We start from the raw sequence: 23640 nt of genomic DNA on the forward strand, positions 1-23640 counted from the left end.
AAAAGAGATAAAATTAGTTTTTTAGTATTCAGAGCAGATCTGAAAAGGAATGAAGACACAAAAGGGCAATCTAGGGGGCCTCTGGGTAGTAAAGGAAGTATATCAGTTGTTTGCTTGAAAAATATTGGGGATATTTATGAGATGCTTGCTAAGTCAGCAGATGTGCTCTTTTGGAAATAAAAACCAAGACTCATCTTTTTTAGGAACCAGCCGCTGCCTTCTATAGTTACTGTTCAATCACCAACAGTATGGAAGTTCCTAATCCACCCCAAGGCAGTTATCTTCCACTGATGGAAAATTCACTGCAAGCATATAGAAAGCAACATGGCCGGGCGCGATGGCTCAAGCCTGTAATCCCAGCACTTTGGGAGGCCGAGGCGGGTGGATCACGAGGTCAAGAGATCGAGACCATCCTGGTCAACATGGTGAAACCCCGTCTCTACTAAAACTACAAAAAATTAGCTGGGCATGGTGGTGCGTGCCTGTAATCCCGGCTACTCAGGAGGCTGAGGCAGGAGAATTGCCTGAACCCAGGAGGCGGAGGTTGCGGTGAGCCGAGATCGCGCCATTGCACTCCAGCCTGGGTAACAAGAGCGAAACTCCTTCTCGGGGGGGAAAAAAAAAAAAAAAAAAAAAAAAAAGCAACATGCATAGAAAGCCATTATCTTTACATAGCAAAGTCACTTTTCAAACTACGCTTATCTGTATCACTACTGGCTATGTGGAGAAGGCTTGGGTCTGCCAGCTTCTGACTGCCTGGATGTCAAAGCCAAATTATCTTGCCTTTCAAGTAGGGGAGTCTCTCTCTCCTCTCGCCTCTCCTCTCTCCTCTCTCCTCTCTTCTCTCTCTCTCTCTCTCACACACACACACACACACACACACACACACACACCTCCAATGCCTCAGGAAAGGCCCAAATCAAAACAATGAGAAGAGAACAATAAAAATAGATTAGGAAAACAATAACAGTCTCTATTTCCCCATCTCTAATTGAGGGCTGGACCACAGGCTCTGCAGTTGTGATTTTAAGTACCCAGCGTTCTGAACAATGATCCAACAGTCTGCCACTTTAACCTCACTGACAGTAGAGCAGAGGGAAGCTAAGAGAACCTGCTGCCAAGCTAGAAAATGTGGCTGTAGCCAGGCAGTTGTTGGCAATGGAGGGACCCCTGACTTGGGGATAAATAATAGTCTCCACTAGTCACCTGCAAACGTAAAAGCTGCAACCCTTGGAGAACCCAGAAAATGATCTCTCCACTGGAATGTTTGTGTTCTGCTCGGCTATGTCTCCAAAGCTTCAGACCTCCTTCCCTGACCTTGCGTTTCCTATTTCTTTCCTCTAAGCCAAGCTTATAAATTCCCATTGTTAACAAATCACATCTGCCATCTCTTGCTGTAGCTGTCGCACTGCCTGAAAGCCTGGCTTGCACACTTGCCTCTCCAACTTTGCGTAATGAGAAGTTCTCAATTCCTTTTCCTGATCTAATGCATGAAAACCCGTAAGGCACAAAGCCCACGCCTTCCCCCTTCTAAGCGGTTAGGTTAGCGTGGGACCTGCTGTACTGCTCAGGTTTATCTCAATATAACACGAGCTCACTGACCAAAGAGACTGAGCACTAGCCAAGTTAATACCTTGCCTCAGCGGATGAAGTATCAAACTCACTCTTGTTTTGCTTCAACCATCAATCCCTCCAATAATTGCAATTAAAGGGAAAACATTTTAATGTTCACCCGTTCCCACGGGCCAGAGGGGCTGGAAATCCCGAGGATGAGGGAGCCCTACCAGCCTCCACCTACCGCAGCCGGCTCCGCGCAGGGTCTCCGCCGGGCATCAACGCGCGCGACCTGGAGATTTCGGCCCCGTTCGGGAACCAGCGCGAGCCGGGCCCCCGCCGCTCCTAGGCTGCTAGTTGCCCTGGGGTGGCGACCGATGCCTGGGAGGCAGGAGACCCCGCGGCATCAGGGAAAAGGTACGTCCCAGAAGCCAAGTGAAGGCGAGAGAAAGAGGGTGGGAGAGAGCGGTGAGTGGAGCCAGAGAGACGCGCGCGTGGCGTGGCGGCGGCCTGGTGTGAGGCCCTCTTACCTCGGCAGACGCCCGCGCAGCAGGCAAGCAGCAGCGGCAGCAGCAGGAGCGGGGACGCCGCGCCCACCTGTCCGGGGGGCGACCTGGGGCCGTGGCTCGCTGTTCGCAGCATCTCGGTGGTTGCGGACGGCTCGCTCTTAGGGACCCTGCGTTGCGCCTCGCCGAGCCGGTGCTCCACCCGGTGCCCTGGCCGTGCCTCCTGCGTCCCTGAAGCGCTGCTCGCGGGGCCGGGACACCGAACTGAGCGCCCCGCGCGCCGCCAACTTTTAAATCTCCGCACACGTGGGCGGGCAGCGCGGTTTCCGCGCGCGTCACCCAGTCTTGCTGCTCGCCCGAGCCCCACCCCACTGCGGGACTGGAGCCCCCTGGCCTGAGTTCTGGCCCAAGCACCAAGCATTTTTGCTCTGGGAAAAAGAGAAGGGGATTTAAATAGTGCACTATTCCCACCTTTGGAAGGACTGGAGTGGGAACAGGATGGGGATGGCAAGCAAGACCCCCTGAGCTTTTAAACTTGGTAGTGGCGATGCTCTCTGGTTTTCTGTGTCTGCGTGGACGCCCCTTCTCCTTCACCTCTCCCAGAACTCCGGTAGCCCCTAGTACGCAGCTCTGTGGAAGGGCCTCTGTTTTGTTCCCTGGTTTATCTCCATTTCCAAGCGCAATGCCTGGTGCTTAGCAGGGCAGTGCTAGTTCAACGGTGTTGTTGATGCTATCGACCCTCGCCCAGATTCCTGCAAAATCACAGACCCCTTAGAAAAATGCAGTTGCATGTTAATAATGGATAAAGAAGAAAGAATTGCTGGGGTTTGACTACACACATATTTCTAATAGGTCTGGAGGTATGGTTGTCCTACGGATTTCCAAGACTAAGGAAACTCCTTTTTCTATGCATTTCTGCTGCTTTGCATCCTGATTTCTATCGTGGCCTGACTCTTTCTGTCTCTATACTTTCCTTTATTTCCTTGACTGGAAATATTCAGGAAGAAGCCTCTTCCAGGACATCAGCTAATACAGCCCTAATTTCCCTCTACAGAAAGAGCGAAAACTCATATATTTTTTAAAAATTTTATTTCAAGTTCCAGGGTACATGCGCAGGATGTGCAGGTTTGTTCCATAGGTAAACATGTTCCACGGTGCTTTGCTGCACGTATCAATTCAACACCTAGGAATTAAGCCCCGCATGCATTAGCTATTTGTCCTGATGCTCTCCCTGCCCTGCACCGGCCCCGTCCATAGGCTCCAGTGTGTGAAAACTGGTCTTATTTGACCTCCCTTTGAAAGGTGAGGAACGCTGAGGAAAGGGCAGGAAGTACATAGACATTCTTGAAGGGGCATTTTTGCATCAGGCACGTTCTCATGCTATTTTATTTAGTATTCATGGCATCTCTGGCATGTAAAAGTACTGCAATTTTCATGTCTGATGCCGGGAGAGGTTGAACAATCTGATCCGGGCTGTCAGCATGTGAGTGAGGAAGCCACTGGCGATTCCACTCCACCAAGATGCTTTTCCCTAAATCAGGAGTTTTAATGTATCAGGCACATACAGTTCAACCTACTGTAAGCAAGGCCTGACCTTTGGGGATACAAGATTTAGTGACAATACCACCTTTCCTAAGGAAGTTACAATTTGGTAAAGGACCCTAAACCCTTACTCAAATAGCTGAATTACAAGGCAGATTGGGATAGTGCTCTGCCAGAAATACGAAGAGAGGCAGGAGTAAAACCCTGACAGATTAGGTAAAATAATAATAATAATAATAATGGCTACATTCCTTAAGTTCTTTATACACAGGAAGCATGTAAGAATGGCTGGATTATAGGGTCTCTGGTCCAAGTTCAAGGATGGGCGAGAAAAGATTTGATTCAAGGATCTTTGATTTCTCCCCAAAGTAGTTTAAAAAAAAAAAGCAGCACAAAGGATGTGAATGACCTATGGATGTAAGCAAGGGAACATGGCTCTGCTTCCCCATGACCTTCTCCCTGGTGTCTCCCAGAGATGTGCTGAAAGATCAGCAGTCTCAGCAACCAGTGAGCGTGAGATGTGAGCCAGAGCAGAGAAGCCTGAAACAGTGGGCTTAATGTTTTTTATATCCCCAGCAGGTCAGCAAAAGAAACAACTTGTGTTATAGTGTTTTTGTTTTTGTTTTCTGCATGAACCTGGCTGTTTGAAATGTTCTTGTGCATGTCCCCTAGTGCACATGTGCAAGAGTTTTCTAAGGAATATTCCCAGGAGTGGAGTTATTAGGTCATAGGGGATAATCTAGCTAAACTCTGCTTTACATTGTTTTCCAAAGTGTTATACCAATTTACACTCCCACCAACCAAGAATGAAATTTCTATGGTTATATTATTCATTCATGCCATGACAAAGATTGCAGAAATCTTTGTCAATCTGACGAGTATGATTTCTTTTCTTTTCTTTTTGAGATGGAGTCTCACTCTGTCGCCCAGGCTGGAGTGCAGTGGCACCATCTTGGCTAACTGCAGCCTCTGCCTCCCAGATCAAGGGATCCTCCTGCCTCAGCCTCGCAAGTAGCTGGGACTATAAGTGTGCATCACCACACCTGGCTAATTTTTGTATTTTTAGTAGAGATGATGTTTCACCATGTTGGCCAGACTGGTCTTGAACTCCTGACCTCAGGTAATCCCCTGCCTCAGCCTCCCAAAGTGCTGGGACCACAGGCATAAGCCTCCAAGCCTCGAGAGTGTGACTTCTTATTGTGGACTTAATTTGCAATCCCAAGCTTACTAATGATGTTATACTAATGAGGTTAACTGGTTTTACACAAATTATTGGCCATTATTGCTTCCTCTTCTGTAAAATATCTCAATGAAAAGTTTATTTTGCCCATTTTTCCCCCATTGGGTTGTGAGCTTTTTTCTTACTCATTACAGCAATGCTTTAGGTATTTGGGAATATTTGTTTGATTAACTATGTGGCAAATATTTTCTCCCTATTTATGGCTTTTCCTCCATTGTCTTTAATTTAAGTTGTTATTTTTGAAGAAATGTTCAGGAAAAGACTTGCGGGCTTTCAGGTCATGCCATTATATGACTTGAATGATAAGAGAGGATGGATGGGGGAGGAGGAAAGTGGGGGCAGATAGGTACTGGATCCCTCTGGGAACAGATGACTAATGGAAGTTGATTCCACAGGTACCCCTTTTTCCAAGCAGTGCAAAGAAATCCCAGATCGCTGCCGTGGTGCCTTGATAATTTAATCACAGACATTCCAATCTGTACTTCTAAATTCACTTTCATTTAAATTGAGCTTGTATATCTGTATATACCAGCAATGATAGTATTTCCATTTATTCTGTATCAGACTGGAAGTTTGATTCTTAATGCCACGCTGATTCCCCTTACCTATTATCTCTTCCATTCTTCACCACAAATTGGCAACTGGACTTTGCTTTCTGCTGACCATCCATAAGAATGAAGGTTCAATTGGTCAAGGGCCTGCAGAGTAGCAAGACCTACTAGCCTGTGATAGAGATGTCTAGAAAAGTTGCTCAAGGAAAGGATTAAGAAGGGGAGGAGAGTGGGATGTCTGGAGATTGGGAGAGTCAGCAATAAATAGAAACCAGTTAGGTAGCTAAGTGGTATCTCATGCCTGTAACCCCAGAGCTTTGGGAGGCAGCTAAGTGGTGTCTCATGCCTGTAACCCCAGAGCTTTCGGAGGCTGAGGTAGGAGGATCACTTGTGGCCAGGAGTCTGAGACCAGCCTGAGCAACATAATGAAACCTCATCTCTACAAAAAATAAAAAGAAAATTTAGCTGGGTGCAGTGGCATGCACCTATAGTCCTAGCTACTCAGGAGGCTGAGGCAGATGAATTGTTTGAGCCCAGGAGTTTGAGGTTGCAGTGAGCTATGATTGTGCCACTGCACTCCAGCCTCGGCAACAGAGTGAAACTGTGTCTCTATGAGTGGATGAATGAATGAACGAATACATACATACATACATACATATATATATACATATGCAGTCAGTTGGCAATAGGGAAATCTAGTAATAAGCAAAGAGATCCAGCTTCAGGAACTAAGAGTAGAGGCAAGATCTGGAAGATTTAAGGGTTCTAGGCAAGGCAAAGTCACAAAGTCCTTCAAATATTAATCAAACACCTTCTGGGCTCCGTTCTGGGAGTTTGGGATATAGCAGTGATGTCTCTGCCTTAGAGGAGTTGGCAGATTTTCAAGAGAGTCAGATAATAAGAAAGTAAATTTTAAAATTAACAATTTCAGCTAGTAGTAAATGCTATAAAAGAAATTAAACCAGGGTAATGAAATAATAGAAGGCGGCTGGCAGTTGGAGGAAAGATACTTGAGTCAGGATCATCTAGGCATGTCTCTCTGAGGAGGGGTTATGGGAGGCCTGAATGAAGAGAAGGAATGAGCTATGGGAAGAACTGTGAAAAAAGATCCCCAGACAGAGGGACCATCAAGTGCAAAGGCCCCGAGGCAGAAACAAGTCTCTCAAAGTTTTAAGGGGCAGAAGGAAGCCAGTGTAGCTGGCACGGAGTGAGTGAATGGAGTGTGAGTAGCAGAGGTGAGTGAAGTAGGCAGGGTAGGGTCTTGATCATTGATAAGTCTTAGAGGCCATAAGAATGAGTTCAGATGTTTCTCTAAGTAAAAGGGGAAGCCTTTGGAGGATTTAAAGAAGAGGAGTAAGATGATCTGAATTATATTTGAAAAAGATCACTCCAGCTACAGTGAAGATCAGGCTCTGGGAGCCCCAGTAGAATCAGGGAGACCAGATAAGAGGATACTACAGAAGCCCATGCCATGGCTAAAAGAACGAAGTACTGATATATGCTACAACCTGGGTGAAACTCAAAAACACTTATCCCAAGTGAAAGAAGCCAGACACAAAAGACCACATATTATATGATTCCATTTATGTGTAATGTCTAGAATAAGCAACTCCATGGAGACAGAAAATAGATTAGTGGTTTTCAGGGTCTGGGAGAGTGACTGCTTCTAAGTATAACAGTTTCCTTTTGGGGTGATGAAATGTTCTGGAATTAGACAGTAGTAACAGTTCCACAGCCTTGTGAATAGACTAGAAACCACTGAATTCTACACTCCGAAAGGATGAATTTTATCATGTGAATAATATTTCAACTTTGAAAAAAGCATGAAGTCTAGGTCAGATATGATAATACCATGTTGGATTGGATGATGGCAGTCTTTGCATCTTAGCACCAGCAAAATTTGTCTGTTTTTGGCATGAAATATCCAAATTTTATTACATAGTCCCTAGATGTTCTTGGTAACTTGAAATCCTTCTTTTCCCCTTCATGAAGGCATTCACCTAAGACATGTCTGCATCAATAACTGTGCTGTAATACCTAGCTTTAATTTTTCAGGGCAGAAAATACTTTATAAAGCCTGGTGGAGAACATTGGTCTTTACAGTCACTTTGATATGACTCTTAACTAACCAGCATCATTATCTAAAAAATGGACAGTGGATACTGTCTGTGAAATAATAATAACCTCCTATGAATAAATGCTTTACGGGATTTGTATTCACTCATTTAATGAGTTTTCATTAAGTCAAGTGTCAGCCATACATAGACTCTCAAAATTCTGAAAATTCTGTGTTCTATTTTATCGTCTCTAAGACCACTTGCATCTTTTCATATATGCTATAGATTGAATGTATTCCCCCAAAATTCTTAAGTTGAAATCTTAACCCCTATGTGATGATATTTGGAGGCAAGGTCTTTGGGAGATGATTAGACAGTGAGTGTAGAGCCCTCATGAATGGGATTAGTGCTCTTAAAAAAGACACCCCAGAGAGCTTTCTCACCCATTCTGCCACATGAGAACACAGCAGAAAGAGAGCCATCTGTGAACCAGGACGTGGGCCCTCACCAGACACTGAATCTGCCAGCACATTTATCCTGGACTTCCCAGCCTCCAAACTGTGGCTTCACTTATAAGCCACTTATGGGTTTTTTGTTTTTTTGTGTGTGTTTGATAGGGTCTCACTTTGTCACCCAGGCTAGAGTATAGTGACATAATCACAGCTAACTACAGTCTCAGTCTCCCAGGCTCAAGTGATCCTCCCACCTAAGCCTCCTAAGAAGGTGGGACTACAGGCATGCACCACCACACCTAGATAATTTTATTTTGTATAGAGATGAGATCTCCCTATGTTGCCCAGGCTGGTCTCCAATTCCTGGGCTCAAATGATCTTCCTACCTCAGCCTCCCAACATGCTAGGATTACCAGAATGAGCTACTGCACCTGCCCTATGGTATTTTAAAATAACAGCCCAAATAGGACTAACAATATATCTTCCCAATGTCCTACTGTTTACTGCTTATGCTGATGCATGCTGAGCCATTTAGAAATACTACCCTAATTTCAAGTTTGAAATGCAGAGGAAAATTTTTACTTAAGGATGCCCAATACTAAAAGGCTAAAGTTCTACTGAAGTTGTGAAAGTTGAAAGCAAAGTACTCCAAAGACCCAATTTACCTGTGACCTCTAAATAGAGTTCAGAATAGAAGCCAGTTGTGGTGCTACAGAGCTCAGGTTCAAGAAGAGATAGTCATTTGTGACAATTTCAGGAAACTGACCAAGTGATTGGGGGCCTGTTTGCTCCTGAAGATGGAGAACTATTCTTTAATGACAGGACACATTTCAGTCCTCTCCATAAAAGCCTTTGGCATCTGAATAGAACTCCTATTTTATAACTGAGTTCTCTTTGAACACTATAAGCTCTATAGTAACCTCAATAATCCTAATGTATATTTCATAATATATAGTAACCCCAATAATCCTAATTATTATAATCCTAATTATACTATAGCTCTGTAGTATATGATTTGAAGTTACAATAATAACCCTAATTATTGGGGTTACTATGACTATGGGGTTCCTGTTAGGGTTACTTCAAACTATGTAGAGATTAGCCTCTCTGCTTGCAGTAAAATCTCTTGATTTGGAAGGATTTTTATCTTTTGTTTTTGTTTTTTAAATTTTTGTGAATACGTGGTAGGTATATATATTTATGGGGCATATGAGATATTTTAATACAGGCATGCAATAAGTAATAATTATATCAGGGTAAATGGGGTATCCTTCACCTTGAGCATTTATCTTTTGTGTTACAATCTTATTATACTTTTTTAGTAATTTGTAAATGTACAATTAAATTATTATTGACTATAGTCACCCTGTTTTGCTAGCAAATACTAGATCTAACTTTCTTTGTATTTTTTGTACCCATTAACCATCCCCACTTCCTCCCCTCCCCCACTACCCCTCCCAGCCTCTGGTAACCATTATTCTAGTCTCTACCTTCATTAGTTCAATTACTTTAATTTTTAGCCCCCACAAATAAGTGAGAACATAGGGAGTTTGTCTTTCTGTGCCTGGCTTATTTCACTTAACATAACGACCTCCAGTTCCATTCCACATTGTTGCAAATGACAATATCTCATTCTTTTTATGGTTGGACAGTACTCCATTGTGTATATGTACCACACTTTTTTAATCCATTCATCTGTTGATGGACACAGGCTGCTTCCATATCTTGGCTATTGTGAATAGTGCTGCAATAAACATGGAGTGCAGATATCTCTTCAGTATGCTGATTTTCTTTCTTTTGGATATATTCTTAGCAGTGGAATTGCTGGATCATATGGTAGCTCTACTTTTTGAAGAACCTTCAAACTGTTCTCCATAGTGGTTGTACTAATTTTCATTCCCATCAACAGTGTTACAAAGGTTCTCTTTTCTCTACATCCTTGCCAGAATTTGCTATTGTCTGTCTTTTGGATATAAGCCATTTTTACTAAGGTGAGATGATATCTCGTTGTAGTTTTCTTTTGCATTTCTCTGATATCTGTGATGTTGAGCACCTTTTCATATACCTGTTTGCTATTTATATGTCTCCTATTGAGAAATGTCTACTCCGATCCTTTGCCCATTTTTAAATTGGATTATTAGATTTTTTTTTCTATAGTGTTGTTTGAGCTTCTTATATATTCTGGTTATTAATTTCTTGTCAGATGGATGGCTTGCAGATATTTTCTCCAGTTCTGTGAGTTGTCTCTTCACTTTGTTGATTGCATCATTTGCTGTGCAGAAGCTTTTTCACTTGATGAAGTTTTTTAACCCTTTGTGCATTTGTGCTTTCTTTGCCTGTGTTTGTGGAGTATTACTCAAGAAATCTTTGCCTATTCCAATGTCCTAGAGAGTTTCCCTAATGTTTTCTTTTAGTAGTTTCATAGCTTGAGGTCTTAGATTTAAGTCGTGAATACATTTTGACTTGATTTTTGTCTATGGTGACAGAGGTCTAGTTTTTTTCTGCATATGGATAGTCAGTTTTCCAAGCACCATTTGTTGAAGAGACTGTCCTTTCCCCAATGGATGTTCTTGGCACCTTTGTCAAAAATGAATTGACTGTAGATGTATGGATTTGTTTCTGGCTTCTCTATTGTGTTCCATTGGTCTGTGTATCTGTTTTTATGCCAGTACCATGTTGTTTTGGTTACTATAGCTCTGTAGTATGATTTGAAGTCAGGTAATGTGATTCCTGCAGTTTCGTTCTTTTGCTCAGGATAGCTTTGGCTATTCTGGTTCATTTATGGTTCCATATAAATTTTAGGATTTTTTTTCTGTTTCTGTGAAGAATGTAATTGGTATTTCAATAGAGATTTCACTGGCTCTGTAGATTGCTGTGGGTAGTGTGAACATTTTAACAGTATTGATCTAGAAGGACTTTTTAATGAACTGAAGTGTACTGAGAAATCATCCCGGGAGAAATGCTCTTCTAAAAGAAAATGAAAGTACCATGAATACAAAAAATGGAAGACTATAGACCAAATAAACTGACATTCCTTAAGACTTCCTGTTTTAGGATAATTAACTTTGCTCTGATAATGACACAACAGTTCAAGTAATTGTAAGAAATATAACATCATTTACAGGAAAGAAATGCTTTTCTTATTTCTCTAATTACTTGCTAAAATTAATTTAAACCGTTTCCAAAAATAATAGGCAACATTATTAAAAGTCCTTTCTTTTGAGGTTCTTTTCAGATTCACCCAGTGGATGCACTGTGGACTGATGGGCTAATGGCAAATAAAATATTTGTATGAAAGTCCAAGAGCCATTCTTTTGCAAAAGAGGTTTCATCTCTTCAGCTTCTTGGGGTCATGGAGCATTGCAGGTGGGAATAGTTTTGGTGAATTCTCTAAATGCTGGTCATGAAAGGTTAAGATGCAATCTGAAAGCAGCATGGGTTTATCTCAGAGAGAGCCTTGAGAAATAAATTTCTTTTGAAAAAAGCAATAACAGAATTTTTAAAAAGCAAAGTCAGTAGCTTCTTACAGTGATGACTTCAAGGCTAGATTTTCACTTGATAGATGTTCTGAGAGTAAAGCCATTGAAGAAAAGCAGCAATGTCACTGCAAATATGGAACATGACATTAAAAAAAATTCAGTCCATTGAAGGCAGAATCTTTTCTTGTTCCTTAACTTGCAATGAAAATATTAATACCTACCAGTGAAAAATCTATTAGATTTTCTTGACATATTTATGAATCATATCCGGACAAAGCTGGCAGAAAACCAGATACTTCCAGACCTATGAAGTTTTATAAAAATGGAGCCTAAAACTAAATGATAGCTATAAAAATACAAGGACAGATAATGAAGTAGTTTTATTATTTCTACACAGGAAATTGTATAGTCATTTTTATTGCTAGACTAGTTTTCAATCTATTTAAAAATGAATCGAAACATTATTATGTTTTCTAAAGGCATATAGTATTTATAAAAAATACATAAAGTTTTTATATAGACATGTTCAGATCAAAATTTTTATTGCATTTGGACAAAAGTGATTTTAAAAAAGTGAAGAGAAAAATAGTTGTTAGAATTTTATATTTGTAAAAAAGTTAAAATAATTGAAAAAGACCTAGAATGAATTTCTGAATCTAAAAATAAGTGACATTTTAGTTAATGTTACAAAAAGGATAATCACTACTCATTTTATCTCTGGTATCTCAAATAATTTTAGCTCTGATTTTTAAGTAAAAATACCTATATTTTTAATATAGATATGAAATGCTGAAAGTTGTATAAATATGCATGTCATGTTGCTCTAAATTAAATAGTATTTGATATTATTTTAAGGAATTTCTGAGAATAAGATTAGCTAGTGTCAAGCAGTTTATTCTCTTTTTTCATCTGTAATCAAATCCTTTTTTTCTCAAAAATTAATCACATGTCCTTTTTCTATGTTTTCATCCATTAGTGTGAATTCAGATGTAAGTTACTTTCAATCTTCCGTAGTTTCAACCATAATTTAAAAGTTTTTAAACAGTTTAAAAAGAAAAAGCAAAAATAGACAATATATTTACTTCTTAGAGAAAACTGAAAAAGTTAAGGCAATCATTGCATTAACTGAGTAGGTTTGCAAGCAGGTCATCTCTGGTCTTCTCTATTATGACATCTATTAGGTTGGTGCAAAAGTAATGGCAAAAACCTCAATTATTTTTGCACCAACCTAATATATGTTTAATGCCTATTGGTTCAATTGCCAACAATTGATTTGTGGCGATTGTTGATCTATTAAAATCAGCTTGAACTTTTTTGCTTTCATCCTTCTCTCCTCCTATACTTTTATTTTTAACACGGTGGCTCATGCCTGTAATTCTAACACTTTAGGAGGCCAAGATGGGAGGATTGCTTGAGCCCAGGAGTCCCAGACCAGCCTGGGCAACATAGGGAGACCCTGTCTCTACAAAAATAGAAAAATTAAAGTTTTTAAATTTAAAAATGTCAAAGCATTGCCTCTAACTCCTATTCTATCCCACCACATCATTATTACTCTATCTTAGAGATCTTCAGGAGTACCAAGTTAATTCTATACTGGGAAAGGCATTTGAGATAGGTAGTATGTTACCTTACTGATGACATCTTCCTTCCTTGATCACCTGATAGTTACCAGAAACTTCCTTTCTCTCAGCACTTCCTATCTCTTTTGCATAACTTTTATTTTCCCCTGAGCACTTATAACCTTCTGGTATACCATACCACATGTACATATCTAGATAATTCTTTGCTTATTATCTATCTGTCTTCCTTTAGCAGAATGAGAACTCCAAGTAAGGTTTTGAAATCCCTTTTATAATTTTAAAAACACTCATTTAATATTTGCCTTTACATTGTTCTAATATCTCAAGTTCTTGGTGGTGTCAAGTTAGCTTGGCACATAGTGGGCACTACAGAATATATGTAAAGGAATCAGGGAAATAATCTGATTTACAAAACTTCTATTTATAATGTTATACAAACTTAGCATATGTGCATAAATGGTGATATACCCTTAACCTATACTGGAAGGGCATATCATATATACCCATATATAGTGAAAGACTGTTATGTAAACCATTACTTAGATGGTTTACAAATCTTTCACTTTATAAACTATATAAACCATTGCTTATATGGTCTTATGCTATATAAACCATTGCTTAGAAGCTTCCTGAGTTCTATTTCCTATTTTGTTCTAATCAGTTTGAAAGACTTGAGAATCTGGAATTTATCAATAAGCCTATGGTAGAAAATAAAAATATTGGCCAGGTGTGGTGGCTCACACCTGTAATCCCAGCAGGCCAAGGCAGGTGGATCACTTGAGGTCAGGAGTTCAAGACCAGTATGACCAACATAGAGAAACCCTGTCTCTACTAAAAGTACAGAATTAGCCAGGCATGGTGGCACATGCCTGTAATCCCAGCTACTCTGGAGGCTGAGGCAAGAGAATCACTGGAACCCAGGAGGCAGAGGTTGCAGTGAGCTGAGATCGCACCATTGCATTCCAGCCTGGGCAACAAGAGCGAAACTTCATCTCAAAAAAAAAAAAAAAAAAGAAAAAAGAAAAGAAAAATATAGAAGTATTATTAGGAACTGGGATTATCTAACCATGGGAGCAAGGATTCTTGGGGGTAGTATGACCTCATGAACTGAGGGACTGAGCAGTGGGGCTGGACAACCAGACTTTGAGTCATGGAAACACCATCTGCTCAGTGGAAGACCCTGAGATGACAATTAACTCCTGAAAGCTTCATTTTTTTTAATGTAAAAATGTGACTATATGATTTTTTTGCATTTTGGCTTACACAGCACCCCTGTTTTGGAAAATCAGGCCTTCCCTCTTTTATAACAATCTTACACAATTCAGGGATCAATCTCTGGGTTTGTGCAGGGGCTATGGTGAAGGCGTGCTCATTTTCTGTTAATCTGACATGTAAGGACAATATAGCTTAAATAGAAAGAGGCTAATTTACAGTGACACCAGCTAGCAATGAGAGATGCAGAGAGAGAGAGAAAGAGGAGGAGGAGAGAGACTGACATTGATATCCACGATGACATTCGCTGTGTCCGAAGCCAAGTCCATCCTTTGGAGTTTGGAGTTAGGTAAATCAAAAATTTCCATTTTACTTTTAAGTTGGGTTTGAGATATTTGCAACAGTGACTGAAATAAAATACATGCCCAATAAATTGTAGTGTGTTGCGATGAAAATGGAGGGGAAGAAAAGTCATCACATAGCAGAGAGGGCTTTAAAAACATAAAGTTTTATTCGATTTTGTGTGTATTTCATAATGAGAGTGGCAATGTCTAGAATAGGAAGAACAGATATAAGAAAGAGAAGAATTCATTTTCTTCCACCAAACTTTCAAAGACCTAGACCCACCAATTCTTCAGGGAGAGAGGAGGCTACTGTACTAATTACTACATAGCCTCTTAACTATTCAGGCTTTTCCATAAACACACAACCCAAGCTCTTAGTAACTTTTAAACACTTTTAATTTTGATGTGATTATAGATTCACAGGAAATTATCAAAAAATGTACAGTGAGGTCCTATGGCCCCTTCGCTTAGTTTTCCCCAATGATAACATCTTGAATAATACAATACTAAAACCAGGAATTGACATTGGTACAACCCATAGAACTTATTCAGATGTCACCACATTTACATGTACTCATTTGTGTGAGTGTGTAGTTCTATGCAATTTTATCAAATGTGCAGACTCCTGTAACCACCACCACAATCAAGATACAGAATAGTTCCATCACCACAAGCCTCCCTTACATTATCCTTTTTTTTTTTTTTGAGACGGAGTCGCTCTGTCGCCCAGGCTGGAGTACAGTGGTTTGATCTTGGCTCATTGCAACCCCCGCCCCTCCAGCCCCGCCTGGGCTCAAGAGATTCTCCTGCCTCAGCCTCTAGAGTTGCTGGGATTACAGGTGCCCACCACCATGCCCAGCTAATTTTTGTTATTTTTAGTAGAGACTGGGCTTTACCATGTTTGTCAGGCTGATCTCGAACTCCTGACCTCAAGTGATCCTCCTGCCTCAGCCTCTCAAAGTGCTGAATTACAGGCCTGAGCCACTGTGCCCAGCCACATTATCCTTTTAGAACCATACCCACACACCAGCCCCTGGCAACCACTAATCTGTTCTTCATCCCTATAATTTCGGGGCTTTTTAATTTTATGAATGTTGTATAAATAGAATCATATACTATGTTATCTTTGGATATTGACTTTTTTCGCTCAGCATAATTTCCTTGAGATCATCCAAGCTGTGTCACTGGCTTGTTCCCTTTTATTGTATTCCATTTCACTCTTCCCCTCCTGAAGGACATTTGGTTGTTTCCAGTTTTTACTATTATAAAAAAGACGCTATGAATGTTCTTTTACAGGTTTTTGTGTTGACATAAATTTTCACTTCTCTGAAATAAATGCCCAAGAGTGTAATTGCTAGACTGTATAGTAAGCACTTGTTTAGTTTAGAGAATGAGAAACTAATTTCTAGAGTGGCTGTACGATTTTACATTCCCACCAGGAGTGAGTGATTCCATTTCTTCATATTTTTGTAAGCATTTGGTGTTATTGTTATTTTAGCCATTCTGATAGGTGTGTAGTAGTATCTTGTTGTAGTTTTAATCTACGTTTCTTCTCAAAAGCTAGTGATGTTGGGCATCTTTTGATGTGCTCATTTGCCATCTGTGTGTCCTCTTCAGTGGGACATAGGACATTTTCTTCAGACAGGAAATGTCTGTTTCTGTCTTTTGCTCACTTTCTAATTGGATTGTTTAGTTTTTTACTATTGAGTTTTGAGTGTTCTTTCTATAGTCTAGATACAAGGCTTTATGTTGAATATGTGATTCATCAGTATTTTCTTCCAGTCTGTAGCTCATTTTTTCATCCTCTTTACAAAGTCTTTTACAGAGCAGAATTAACTGTGAGGTCCAACTTACCAAATTTTTCCTTTTATGGATCAGGCTTTTGGTGCCAAGTCTGAAAATTCTCCACCTACCCTGGGTTCTGAAGAGTTTTCTCTTACGATTATTTCCTACAACTTTTATAGTTTTATGTTTTATATTTAAATCTGTTATTAATTTCAAGTTAATTTTTGTATAAGGTATGAGACGTAGGTGAAGATTAATAGTTTTTGCCTATAGATATCCAACTGCTCCAGCACCATTTGTTGAAAAGGCTCTTATAAAGTTTGAAGAACATTTAGTTGCCTTTAATTGTGTTTTCATGCTTTGGTATTATTTTAGAAACTATTAAGAAAGTGGGATAACCACTTTTTATTCAAAAGTCACTTTAGATGATAATCTTGTTTGCTTTAATTTGATTGTACTGTACTTGCAACCTCTGATAGGCATTTTTGCTGACAGATCAATTGCATCTCATTATATCTCAGGAGAAGGAACAGCAGTCCTACCAAAGGGCATAGTCTTAGAAATGCCGTGACCTTTTCTAGTCCAGAAAAAAATGATGCTCTTAAAAGTAATACCCAAATTCCAATGTTTCCATTATTTAACATAGTTTCTTCTCCCACAACAAAAACTGGGATTTTCATGAGTTAATGAGACCGTAGAAAATCAGTGCCTCAAAATGTTACGTGGAAACTTTTCAAAAAGCTTATGTACTGAGTAAGTCAATGTGCAGTAAGTGTAGATCAGAACATATGCTGGGACATAACTTCATTTTCAACAAAACATACTGAGTTTAGAACTTGAAAATGCCAAACGAAAGACCTGTACAACTCTTCTGTCAACTGGAAAACTATAATAGACTATATGGGGGGTCTCTGGATAGAATAGCAGGTATATTTTTCCCTCAATCAACACAAAGACGTTTATATTTTCAGGATAATTTAAGCAGATCTGTCTATACTTTAAAGAAATAAATCAACTCATTAGAAGATAGGTAAATGTGGACAGATGTAGTGGCTCACACATGTAATCCCAGCACTTTGAGAGGCTGAGGCAGGTGATCACCTGAGGCCAGGAGTTCAAGACCAGACTGGCCAACATGGTGAAAACTGTCTCAACTAAAAATACAAAATTAGCCCAGGTATGTGACACATACCTGAAATCCCAGCAACTTGGGAGGAGCATCGCTTGACCCCAGGAGGCAGAGGTTTCAGTAAGCCGAGATCACACCATTGGACTTCAACCTGGGAAACAAAAGTGAAGCTCTGTCTCAAAAAAAAAAAAAAAAAAGAATTGTAGAAGATAAGTAAATGTATGTAAAGCTGCTGAAACACATGTATTCATTTCCTGAAAGCTGCTTAAACACATGTATCTATTTCCTAACTGTCACTTAGATATGGACATGATAGAATAGCATCATATAGTATGCTTGGTGCTTCAAAATTCAATGTAATTCCACTAATATGATTTATAGCCATAAATTTTCTTAGAAATCTATGCCTGTGAAATATCATTATTAAGAATGATAATAGATACTATACATGTATTATCTCAGTGAAAAAGAAACAGTTGTAAAAAAGATAAAAATACACTAAAATGGTCATTATAGTTGTTTTTAAAATTTTCTCTCATTTGTACTTGTTTTACAATGTGGTTAAATTACTTTTCCAGTTAAAAATACATGCAATATATTTAAAAGGTCATTGTTTGCATTTTATTATATGTAAATTATTTCTCCACAAAGTACTTAACAAGAGGGTAAATGAAATGCATGTGTAAAACACATACTACCTAAAAATCAACTTTCTTCTTTTCTTTGGGGGTAAAGGCTTGAGATGGAAAAGAATTGATGTCAATTAAGAGCAATGTATGATTATTTTAGATACCAATTCAAACAAATCAATTATATATACATAAACAAAGGATTCAGAACAGGATATTTTATGGTATTAAAGAGTTACTGTTGGCCGGGCGCAGTGCCTCACGCCTGTAATCCCAGTACTTTGGGAGGCCAAAGTGGGTGGATCACCTGAGGTCAGGAGTTCAAGACCAGCCTGGCCAATGTGGTAAAACCCCATCTCTACTAAAAATACAAAAATTAGCTGGGTGTGGTGGGGTGCATCTTTAGCCCCAGCTACTCAAGAGTCTGAGGCAGGAGAATCACTTGAATCTGGGAGGCAGAGGTTGGAGTGAGCAGAGATCGCACCATTGCACTCCAGCCTGGGCAACAGAGTGAGACTCTGTCTCAAAAAAAAAAAAAAAAAGAGAATTATCGTTTAGCTTTTAATGAATGTATAATTTGCATACAATAAAATGCACAGATTTTAAGTGTTCTGTATGACAAGTTTTAACAGTTGTATCCCCCTGGGTAATCATTATCCAAAACAAAATATGGATGTAGATATAGAACATTTTCATCACCCTGGAACATTCCCTCTAGCTCCTATCCAGTCAGTAACTCTTCACTCCTACCTCAGAGGCAATCGCTTTCTGCCTTCTAGCACCATAGATCAATTTTGCTGTTCTTGGACTTTATATAAATGGAATCATACACTAATGTACTCTTTTGTATCTGGCTTCTTTCACACATTATTACATATCATGAAATTCACCTATTCTAAGTGTGCAATTGAGTGACTCTTAGTGAACATACTAAGACGTGCAACCACCATCATAATCCAGTTTTAGAATATTTATATCACCCCAGAAAGATTCTTCATACTCATTTTCAGGTAATCCCCATTCCTATTCCCAACCCAGGCAACTGTTTGCCTTTTCTGAACATTTTATATAAACTAAATTATACAATGGGTAGTCTTTTGTGTCAGGCTTTGTTTTTCTTTTTCTTGAGTCAGGTTCTCACTCTGTTGCCCAGGCTGGGTGGGGGTCAGGAGCTGGTGATCATAGTTCACTGCAGCCTCAAACTCTGAGGGCTCAGGTGATCCTTCTACCTCAGCCTCCTCAGTAGCTGGGACTGCAGGCATGTGCCACAGTGCCAAACTAATTTTTGTATTTTTTGTAGAGATGGCATTTTGTCATGTTGCCCAAGCTGGTCTTGAACACCTGAGCTTAAGCAATCCTCATGCTTCAGCCTCCTGATGTTCTGGGATTGCAGGCATGAGTCACTGCACCCAGCCTGTGTCAGACTTCTTTAACATAGCACAATATATATTATTTTGGTCTCTGTCAACAGGTTAGAGTGCAGTGGTGCAATCATAGCTCACTGCAGCCTTGACCTGCTGGGCTCAAGCAGGTCTTCCACCTTATCCTCCTGAGTAGCTGGTACTACAGGTGTGCACCACCACCATGCCTGGCTAATTTTTCATTTTTTGTAGAGATGGCATTTTACTATGTTGCCTAGGCTGGTTTCAAACTCCTGGGTCAATTTTGAAGTTCATCCATGTTGTAGCATTGATCTGTAGTTCATTCCTTGTTGTGGCTGAATAATATTCCATTGTATGGACATACCACATTTTGTTTATTTATTTGTCTGTTGAGGAACATTTGGATTGTTTGTATATTTCAGACAGTATAAGCAATGCTGCTATGAATACATTCATTCATATGTAAATCTTTATGAATTTTTTAAAATTTTTCCTGGGGAAATAATTAAGATAGGAATACTGGGTCATATAGTAAATCTATGTTTAAGTTTTTTGTTTTTTTTTTTTGAGGTGCAGTTTCGCACTTTTTTCCCAGGCTGGAGTGTAATGGCGTGATCTCGGCTCACTGCAACCTCTGTCTCCCAGGTTCAAGAGATTTTCTTGTCTCAGCTTCCCAAGTAGCTGGGATTATAGGCACGTGCCACCTTGCCCAGCTAATTTGTATATTTTTAGTAGAGACATGGTTTCACCATATTGGCCAGGCTGGTCTCGAACTCCTGAACTCAAGTGATCTGCCTGCCTCTGCCTCCCAAAGTGCTAGGATTACAGGCATGAGCCACCATGCCTAGCCAATCTATGGTTAACTTTTAAAGAAACTGCCAAACTATTTTCCAGAGTTGCTACATTATTTTATATTTTCACTAGCAATGTATGAGGTCTTCAATTCCTCCATATCCTTGCCAACATTTGATATTGTCTTTCTGATTATGGTGATTCTAATGAGTGTGAATGAAAATGATGTTTTTAAGACCCATCCATGTTGCTGCATATATTACTAGTTCATTCCTATTTATTGCTCAGCAGCATTTAAAAACATCTCCCGTTCATGGCTACTTGAGTAATTTCCATTTTGGGGCCATGTAGAGACATTATAACATATATTATAGATGTTACAAATATTATTGCACAAGTATTTTAGCAGATACATGTTTTTGTTTCTTTGAGGTTAATTTACAGAAATGAAATTGCTAAATGATAGTGTAGAATATTTAATTTTATAAGACACTGAAAAGTAACTGTGCTGTTTTACATTGCTAATATCACTCTATCATATTTCCAGCTGCTCCATACTCACCAACTTTTGCTGTCAATTTTTAAAATTTTAGCTTTCTTGATATTATTTAAGGTGTCATAATAGCATTGCACTTACATGATTTTTCTAAGTGTTCTTATCATTTAAGGATAATGCTGAATTTTGTATAAGTGAGATTATATATTATTTGTAACCTGCTTCATAAAACTCCACTGAGGGAGAGAAGCAGTGAGTAAGGTTGAGTTAGATGTAACAAGAGGCCATGAGTTGATGGTTTTGCAGCTTGGGGGATGGATACCTGGGGGTTCACTGAACCTTTCTAATTGTGTTTGAAATATTCATAATAAAATTTAAAAGTTGAAGACAACACATGTATACAGTTGTTGATTTTTTAAAAAAGGAACCAAGTATTTGATTTGTTGAACCAATTGTAATAATTCATTCGGAAATTTCTATAATCTGCTACTTAGGTAATTCTTAGTAAAGAATTGTCTCAGAACACAAAAAGATAAATACCTGATACACAATTTCCCCTTCAAAAATATTCTTCTTATTATTTATTTATTTATTTATTTATTTTTTGAGATGGAGTTTTGCTCTTGTTGCCCAGGCTGGAGTGCAATGGCACGATCTCGGCTCACTGCAACCTCTGCCTCCCAGGTTCAAGCAATTCTCCTGCCTCAGCCTCCTGAGTAGCTAGGATTACAGGCATGGGCCACCTTGCCCAACTAATTTTGTATTTTTAGTAGAGACAGGGCTTCTCAATGTTGGTCAGGCTAATCTCAAACTCCACACCTCAGGTGATCCACCCACCTTGGCCTCCGAAAGTGCTGGGATTACGGCCTCAAAACTACTCTTCTCATTGTAGAGATCATCAATGATACATTCAGTAATATAATAGCTTTATTCTTCCTTTTTTTTTTTTTCTTTTTTAGATAGGGTCTTACACTGTCCCCAGGCTGGAGTGCAGTGGCATGCTCACTACTCACTGCAGCCTTAATTTCTTGGGCTCCAGGGCTCCTCCCACCTCAACCTTCCTAGTAGCTGGTACTACAGGTATATGCCACCACACACATCTAATTTTTGTATTGCTTGTAGAGAGAGAGTTCAGCTATGTTGCTCAGGCTGGTCTCAAACCTCCAGGCTCAAACAATTCCACCCACCTCAGCCTTGCAAAGTACTGGGATTAAAGACAGGAGCCACCATGCCCATAAAACAAGTCTTACTAGTGAGAAAATGTTATCATTTAGAGTTTTTCTGACTAATGTGCACGGTTCTAATACTAATTCTTATGAGATTTTAATTATATCAGTTGTATTGTCTTTCTTTCTTAGAATCTACTGGGGGCAAAATAGAGAAATTCATAAACAACTCAACTTTTCTCTTCCTCTAAGCCTCTTGATATCCCAGAAGCGTGGGGAAACTACTTAAAACCATTTCTATGGTTTGAATGTGTTCCCTAAAAAGCACATTTTGGAAACTTAATTCCCAATTACAACAATGTTGGAAAGTGGGTGGGGCCTAATGGGAGATGTTCAGGTCAAGAGGACTTCACTCTCATGAATGGATTATTGCCAACTTTAAAAGAGCTTGAGACTGGAAGTTCAATCTCTTGCTCTCTTTCGAGTGCTCTTATACCCTTCTGCCTTCCACCATGGGATGATGCAGCAAGAAGGCCCTCACCAGATGCCTGTTCCACAATCTTGGACTTCCCAGCCTCCAGAAACATGTGCCAAATAAACTTTTGTGTATTATAAATTACCCAGTCTGTAGTATTCTGTCCCAGCAGCACAAAATAGTCTAAGAGAGCTATTAGAGCTATTGTATCAAATTCTTTTAAATTATTAGCATTATTTTCACTATCTTAAGGAAACTAAATAATTTGCTCCATATCATAGATGAATGAAAAACAGTATATTGGAAAATAAAATTCTAATGTATTCTTTATTGTCTTAGAAATGTTTTTATATTTACTAGTGATCACACCTATCAAGTATTAGCATTTTCATCTATCATCATTGCCATTTTTCAAAAACCACAATAAGGATACCATCTAGACCCAGTCACACAAGATAACTGGCCATTCTTACTCATTATGTCAAAGGACAGTCTAGAGAAAACAGTTCATTTTAAACATCATCCCTAAGAATTACTAACATTCTTTTGGGGCATAAAAGAGAAGGCTCCCATTGCTTGTCAGTAGCTTTAACAGCAGATTTTCTTTCTTTTCTTTCTTTTTTGGATACAGAGTCTTGTTTTGTCATCCAGGCTGGAGTGCCGTGGCACAATCTCAGCTTACAGTAACCTCTGCCCCCTGAGTGCAAGCAATTCTTGTGCCTCAGCCTCCCAAATAGCTGGGTTTATAAGCAACCGCCACCACACTCAGCTAATTTTTTTGTATTTTTAGTAGAGACGGGTTTTCACTATGTTGGTCAGACTGTTCTCAAACTCCACTTTCTTTTCTTTCTTGCTTGCTTTGTTACCCAGGCTGGAGTGCAATGGTACAGTGACAGCTCACTGCAGCCTTGACCTCTTGGGTTCAAGTGATCTCCCTGCCTCAGCCTCCCATGTAGCTGGGACCACAGGCCCGTGCCACCATGCCTGGCTTTTTCATTTTTCATATAGATGAGGTCTCATTTTGTTGCCCAGGCTGGAACAGCAGATTTTCATTTCCAAGAATATATAGTACTAATTTGAAACTTATACAGATATCAAGTGCCTAATATCTCCCTTCTTCCCAAGATTTGATGGATGATTTAATTCTGTGATCTTCTACTTCATGAGAATGTGATTTCATGAGAGTCATTTTAGCTCTTTAAGTCTGAGATAGAATTGAAGTGTTACTTTTTTGATTGTTAATTGTGAAATCTTGAAATTCATTTCACT

The 23640-nt window shown here is 39.5% G+C and overlaps 1 protein-coding gene and 1 pseudogene across 1 annotated transcript in view; one reads left to right on the forward strand and one right to left on the reverse strand.

The window, feature by feature from the left end:
• NMU (neuromedin U) overlaps positions 1–2376 on the reverse strand; it is a 30592-nt gene extending 28216 nt beyond the window's left edge. Inside the window, exon 1 of the mRNA XM_032274248.1 lies at positions 2085–2376. Coding sequence (XP_032130139.1) covers positions 2085–2196 — 112 coding nt within the window. The 5' untranslated portion in view covers positions 2197–2376. The remainder of the gene's footprint in view (positions 1–2084) is intronic.
• A 12094-nt stretch (positions 2377–14470) lies between these two features.
• LOC116545655 overlaps positions 14471–23640 on the forward strand; it is a 31505-nt pseudogene continuing 22335 nt past the window's right edge.

This window comes from Sapajus apella, unplaced genomic scaffold (genome assembly GCF_009761245.1).
Source record: "Sapajus apella isolate SASKATOON/1434 unplaced genomic scaffold, GSC_monkey_1.0 scaffold5, whole genome shotgun sequence".
Classification (NCBI taxonomy): Eukaryota; Metazoa; Chordata; class Mammalia; order Primates; family Cebidae; genus Sapajus; species Sapajus apella.